General features: G+C 48.0%; 1 protein-coding gene across 1 annotated transcript; it reads right to left on the reverse strand.

Moving 5' to 3' along the window:
* Positions 1-235: 235 nt before the first annotated feature.
* On the reverse strand, positions 236-6820 carry LOC135529005 (nuclear receptor coactivator 2-like). Its single transcript, XM_064957964.1, has 4 exons — positions 6614-6820; positions 4889-5369; positions 1950-2127; positions 236-711 (listed from the first exon to the last, which is right to left on the reverse strand). Exons 1-4 carry the CDS (start codon positions 6818-6820, stop codon positions 477-479), a joined length of 1101 nt encoding a protein of 366 aa, XP_064814036.1. The 3' UTR covers positions 236-476.
* Positions 6821-7331: the final 511 nt, after the last annotated feature.

Below are 7331 nucleotides of genomic sequence, written 5' to 3' on the forward strand. Positions count from 1 at the left end.
GTCACCTGTCCCTATGTACGCTTATGAACGGTTATAACTGTCTATGAATGACTTTGTCTGTGTACCTTACCTGTTCCTGTCCCATTGAGGTCATCCCAAGGCGAGGTGAGGCTCACCTGTCCCTATGTACGCTTATGAACGGTTATAACTGTCTATGAATGACTTTGTCTGTGTACCTTACCTGTTCCTGTCCCATTAGAGGTCATCCCAAGGCGAGGTGAGGCTCACCTGTCCCTATGTACGCTTATGAACGGTTATAACTGTCTATGAATGACTTTGTCTGTGTACCTTACCTGTTCCTGTCCCATTGAGGTCATCCCAAGGCGAGGTGAGGCTCACCTGTCCCTATGTACGCTTATGAACGGTTATAACTGTCTATGAATGACTTTGTCTGTGTACCTTACCTGTTCCTGTCCCATTGAGGTCATCCCAAGGCGAGGTGAGGCTCACCTGTCCCTATGTACGCTTATGAACGGTTATAACTGCCTATGAATGACTTTGTCTGTGTACCTTACCTGTTCCTGTCCCATTGAGGTCATTCCAGGCGAGGTGATCATCTGTCCGGTCATCTGACCCACGGGGGCCATGCCGCTGGCGTTGGTAGCCATGGAGACGTTGAGGTTCATTCCGTTGCCGTTGTACATGGCCGCGCCCCCATTGGTCTGCTGCAGCTGGGTGAACTGGGGCGGAGACTGCTGAGTACTGAACATACTGGAGGAAGGAGAGAGAGAAAGACCAAGAGAGAGAGATAACAAAAGAGAGAGATAACGAGAGAGAGAAAGACCAAGAGAGAGAGATAACAAAGAGAGAGATAACGAGAGGAGAAAGACCAGAGAGAGAGATAACAAAGAGAGAGATAGAGAGAGAGAAAGACCAAGGAGAGAGATAACAAAGAGAGATAACGTGAGAGAAAGACCAAGAGAGAAGATAGAGACGAGAGATAGATGAGAGAGAGAGAAAATGAGAGGAGAGAAATGAGAGAGTAGAGAGAGAGAGAAAATGAGAGGTAGAGAGAGAGAGAAGAGAGGAGGTAGAGAGAAAAATGAGAGGTAGAGAGAGAGAGAGAGAGAGAGAGAGAGAGAGAGAAAATGAGAGGTAGGAGAGAGAAAATGAGAGGTAGAGAGGGAGAGAGAGGAGAAGTGAGAGAGTGAGAGAGAGAGAGAGATAATGACAGAGAGGATGAGAAGAGAGAGAGCTAATATTTGTAGACAGATTGTTAACATCTACAGACAGCTGAATGTCTGATAAGAAACATTGTAATAAAGAATGAGCCCTCCATGAGCCCTCTGTGAGCCCTCTATGAGGCCCTCCATGAGCCCTCCATGAGCCCTCTATGAGCCCTCCATGAGCTCTCTATGAGCCCTCCATGAGCTCTCCGTGGGCCCTCTATGAGCCCTCTGTGAGACCCTCTGTGAGCCCTCTGTGAGCCCTCTGTGAGCCCTCTGTGAGCCCTCTAGTGAGCCCTCTGTGAGCCCTCTGTGAGCCCTCCATGAGCTCTACGTGAGCCCTCCGATGAGCCCTCCGTGAGCCCTCCGTGAACCCTCCGTGAGCCCTCCAGTGAGCCCTCCTATGTGAGCCCTCCATGAGCCCTCTATGAACCCTCCATGAGCCCTCCATGAGCCCTCCATGAGCCCTCCATGAGCCTTCCATGAGCCCTCCATGAGCTCTCCATGAGCCCTCTATGAGCTCTCTATGAGCCCTCTATGAGCTCTCTATGAGCCCTCTATGAGCTCTCTATGAGCCCTCTATGAGCTCTCTATGAGCCCTCTATGAGCCCTCTATGAGCCCTCTATGAGCTCTCTATGAGCCCTCTATGAGCCCTCTATGAGCCCTCTATGAGACCTCTCTTTGACCTCTCTTTGACCTCTCTTTGACCTCTGATTATTGGGACAGTTTTACTGTACAGGTTTTCACAGCCCAACCCTGTGGCCCCCCTCTTTCTCACTCACCTGTTTCCTGCCATGTTCCCCTGGGGCGGCCAACCGTTTAGGTCAGGCGACGCCTGGAAATTGGCGTTGCCCTGCTGCTGCATCATGGGGGATTGGGCGTGGGCCATCCTGGGGGACAACAGGGGACTCTGGGGCGTGGCCTGACCCCCAAACCCTCCGTGAGGCTGCTGGGACATACCTGGTAGGGTTAGAGGTCAGGGGTCAGTACTGGGGGAGGGGGGGGGGGGTTAAAGGTCAAACAGGTCTGGTCTAGAATGCTCCTGGGTGATGTTTCCCTAGGTACAGATCTCGGATCAGCTTTCTATTCCCCAATCCTAACCTTTCCACAGTGTTTCTCAAACTCCGTCTCGGGGACCGCAAGGCATGCATGTTCTTTTCTTATTTTCCACATAACACTACACAACTGATTCAAATAATGAAAGCTTAATGATGAGTTTTTATTTTCATTTTAATTTTAAAATCAGCTGTGTAGATCTGCGAGGGGGGGGACACGAAACTTGTACCCATTGGGAAAAATACTAAACTGACCCAAGGTCAGCTTCTAGGGACGACTTCACCCTGGCCCACACCATCTAAAAACATAGCTCTAACACTGAGGTATCCGTACATTTCATAATGATAATAATAATAATTATTATTTAAAAAAATTAAATGTAGGACTCTCTTTTTCAGTGAAAGACAATTGCAAAGTGCTACATGTGTTGTAACTGAAACATTTTCCCAGACTGATTACTGGTGTGTGTGTGTGTGTGTGTGTGTGTGTGTGTGTGTGTGTGTGCGTGTCCCTGACCGATTTCAACTGAACAGAAAGGAGTACATTCGCCCCCACCCAAAAGGTTACTGGACAGTCAGCGACACAGGTACACCTGATGGAAACGGCCACAAACACACAGTATATACTCTCTCGGAACAGGAAAACAAACCACTGACCGAAACACAAAAAAAAGGATTCAGTCATATTCAGTTACCTCTCTGACAGAATACACACACACACACACACACACACACACACACACACACACACACACACACACACACACACACACACACACACACACACACACACACACACACACACACACACTAAAAGGTTCAGAGGTCATCTGTTAGTGTTCAAGAAGTGTACCCTATTCCTTGCATAGTGCACTTCCCTTTGACCAGAGGGCTCTGTAGGGAATAGGGTGCCATTTTGTGTGTGTGTGTGTGAGGAGCGACGACACATATTTAGTGTGAGCAGCCGAGGATAGAGGGAGTAGAGGAAGGCACGGATGGGGGAGAGAGAGAGAGGTGAGAGAGGAGGGAGAGGGATCAACCACACCAACCACCTCCACACTATGTCACACAGGGATATTTTCCAGATTAACCTGGGTTTACATACTACACCGGGAGACGAAGGGGGATTAAAATCAGACAAATGTCTGATTAAATATTGATCTGATTGATATGCATTAAATGGGAAATTCAGTCACATCAAGCAGCATTACAAAGTCCCAATAACATATACAACCAGAACGGTAACATAATGTAAAAATGAAAATACCTGTATTTACAATGCATGTAAAAAGGTTGTGTTTATCACATAACTCTTCTCTTACTAACGCCGACTGAGCTGATTTATCTTGTCTTTACGTACCTTAGTTGACTGACTGTAATCTTTACTACTTTTGCACACACTGTATATAGATTTTTTTCTACTGTATTATTGACTGTGTGTTTGTTTATGTGTAACTCTGTGTTGTTGTTTGTGTCTCACTGCTTTGCTTTATCTTGGCCAGGTCTCAGTTGTAAATGAGAACTTGTTCTCAACAGGCCTACCTGGTTAAATAAAATAATAAATAAAATAAATATATATATATATATAATTGATAAGGGTGTCTGCTATATGTGCTTTGTATGGTACTGTTTCCTGTCCATCTACTGCCCTCTAGTGGAACATATGTTTTATGGCCTAAATCAGGATAACCAATCAGGATTTGCTATTAAATCAGGAGGACCAATCAGGATTGGCTATTAATCAGGAGGTAACTCCATGTGTAACTCTGTGTTGTTGTATGTGTCTCACTGCTTTGCTTTATCTTGACCAGGTCTCAGTAGTAAACTACCTGGTTAAATAAAGGTGAAATAAATTAATAAATAAAACAGTAGATTCATCTAATCGTTATCAATGTAGTGGTCATTTGAGGGTGAGCAGCACAGCACTTATATTAAGCATGGAATGACACACCACTGGGGTAGGGGGGTATGGCTGGACAGACAAACCCCTGGGGTAGGGGGGGTATGGCTGGACAGACAAACCCCTGGGGTAGGGGGTTATGGCTGGACAGACAAACCCCTGGGGTAGGGGGGGGTTATGGCTGGACAGACACACCCCTGGGGTAGGGGGGGGTATGGCTGGATAGACACACCCCTGGGGTAGGGGGTGGGGGTTATGGCTGGACAGACAAACCCCTGGGGTAGGGGGGTTATGGCTGGACAGACAAACCCCTGGGGTAGGGGGGGGTATGGCTGGACAGACAAACCCCTGGGGTAGGGGGGGGTATGGCTGGACAGACACACCCCTGGGGTAGGGGGGGTTATGGCTGGACAGACACACCCCTGGGGTAGGGTGGGGGTTATGGCTGGACAGACACACCCCTGGGGTAGGGGGGGGTTATGGCTGGACAGACACACCCCTGGGGTGGGGGGGGGGTGGGGGTTATGGCTAGACAGACACACCCCTGGGTAGTATGGCTGGACAGACACCCCTGGGGGTGGGGGGTTATGGCTGGACAGACACACCCCTGGGGTAGGGGGGTTATGGCTGGACAGACACACCCCTGGGGTGGGGGTGGGGGGTTATGGCTGGACAGACACACCCCTGGGGTGGGGATGGGGGTTATGGCTAGACAGACACACCCCTGAGGTAGGGGTATGGCTGGTGGGTTGTAAGACCGTAGTACCTGAGTTTGGGAACTGAAAGGCACTGAGCTGCTGTACATGAGGGCTGACTACGTCCCCAAACTGTCCTGATCCCCCCATCATCATCACCTGGGAGGAAGGAGAGCCATGCAGGGCTTGGTGGGGGGGGAGAGAGGAGGGCAGGCTGGGCGAGATGGGGGAGAAAGGGCTGGTAGAGGGGTGAGGAGGAGGGGGTGTGGCCAGGCCTGGGCCTGTACTGGTACCGTAGCTGGGTGGGTAGGGGAACTGCTGGGGATTGGTGGTCTGTGGGATCCGAGGGTTACTCAGGCCTCCTGATAGGCCACTTGCAGCAGCCGCCGCGGCGGCGGCGGCCATATTGGGAGGTAGGTTGAGTCCCTGGGTTCTCATCACCATGTTCCTCTGCTGCTGCTGCTGTCTCTGATGCTCCAGCTGGCGTTGGCGCAGGTGGTTGTTGAGGAGTTCTCTCTGCCGTTGTGCCAACATCTGTGCATTGATTGTCCCCTGGGAAGAGAAAGAAAAGGAGACGGGAGTTAGATTGAACAACTTCTACAAACTGATTATTGGTTTCTGGTGAATTAAAATACTGGTCTTTTAATTATTATCTGGTTACTGTGCGTGTCAGTAAATTACCTGGTTGGGTTGTTGGACTGTAGAGGATCATATTGATATATAATCTCAGTTACCTGGTTGGGTTGTTGGACTGTAGAGGTTCATATTGATATATAATCTCAGTTACCTGGTGGGGTTGTTGGACTGTAGAGGATCATATTGATATATAATCTCAGTTACCTGGTTGGGGTTGTTGGACTGTAGAGGTTCATATTGATATATAATCTCAGTTACCTGGTTGGGTTGTTGGACTGTAGAGGTTCATATTGATATATAATCTCAGTTACCTGGTTGGGTTGTTGGACTGTAGAGGTTCATATTGATATATAATCTCAGTTACCTGGTTGGGTTGTTGGACTGTAGAGGATCATATTGATATATAATCTCAGTTACCTGGTTGGGTTGTTGGACTGTAGAGGTTCATATTGATATATAATCTCAGTTACCTGGTTGGGTTGTTGGACTGTAGAGGTTCATATTGATATATAATCTCAGTTACCTGGTTGGGTTGTTGGACTGTAGAGGTTCATATTGATATATAATCTCAGTTACCTGGTTGGGTTGTTGGACTGTAGAGGTTCATATTGATATATAATCTCAGTTACCTGGTTGGGTTGTTGGACTGTAGAGGATTCATATTGATATATAATCTCAGTTACCTGGTTGGGTTGTTGGACTGTAGAGGTTCATATTGATATATAATCTCAGTTACCTGGTTGGGTTGTTGGACTGTAGAGGATCATATTGATATATAATCTCAGTTACCTGGTTGGGTTGTTGGACTGTAGAGGATCATATTGATATATAATCTCAGTTACCTGGTTGGGTTGTTGGACTGTAGAGGTTCGTATTGATATATAATCTCAGTTACCTGGTTGGGTTGTTGGACTGTAGAGGTTCTTATTGATATATAATCTCAGTTACCTGGTTGGGTTGTTGGACTGTAGAGGTTCATATTGATATATAATCTCAGTTACCTGGTTGGGTTGTTGGACTGTAGAGGTTCATATTGATATATAATCTCAGTTACCTGGTTGGGTTGTTGGACTGTAGAGGTTCGTATTGATATATAATCTCAGTTACCTGGTTGGGTTGTTGGACTGTAGAGGTTCTTATTGATATATAATCTCAGTTACCTGGTTGGGGTTGTTGGACTGTAAAGTTGGGTTCATATTGGACACTCCACTCATCTGGTTCATCATTGGCTGGCGGTTCTGAGGAGAACAGGTTAACAGGTGCTTTACACCATCGACACACATTGATGTCATGCTTCTGAAAAAGCCATACAGGGATCGGCACACTGCTTTGACGTGACCCCAGAGCTCTCGTATCGAACGCAACATCACCACGAGTCAAGGCTGTGACAAGCAACACAATACCCAAACAGGAAACCCACATTGTGAAGACCTGGCCAGACCTTGTCCGGTTCCACTTCCCTCCACGCAATAGCTATCGACCTGGGAGGTTATATGAAGCCCAGTAGTGACCAGTTGTAACAGTGATTACAGTCAGATATAAACCCAGTAGTGACCAGTTGTAACAGTGAGTTACAGTCAGATATTAAGCCCAGTAGTGATCAGTCGTAACAGTGATTACAGTCCGATCCTAAACTCCAGTAGTGACCAGTCTGTAACAGTCAGTTTAGTCAGATATAAACCCAGTAGTGACCAGTTGCTACAGTCGATCCGCCCGTCCTTCAGTCTCTCCGTCCGTCTCTCCCTCCGTCCGTCTCTCCCTCCCTCCGTCTCTCCCTCCCTCCGTCTCTCTCTCCCTCCGTCCATCTCTCCCGCCGTCCGTCTCTCTCTCCGTCCGTCCGTCTCTCCGTCCGTCCGTCTCTCCGTCCGTCTCTCCCTC

Source organism: Oncorhynchus masou, unplaced genomic scaffold (genome assembly GCF_036934945.1).
Source record: "Oncorhynchus masou masou isolate Uvic2021 unplaced genomic scaffold, UVic_Omas_1.1 unplaced_scaffold_10726, whole genome shotgun sequence".
NCBI lineage: Eukaryota > Metazoa > Chordata > Actinopteri > Salmoniformes > Salmonidae > Oncorhynchus > Oncorhynchus masou.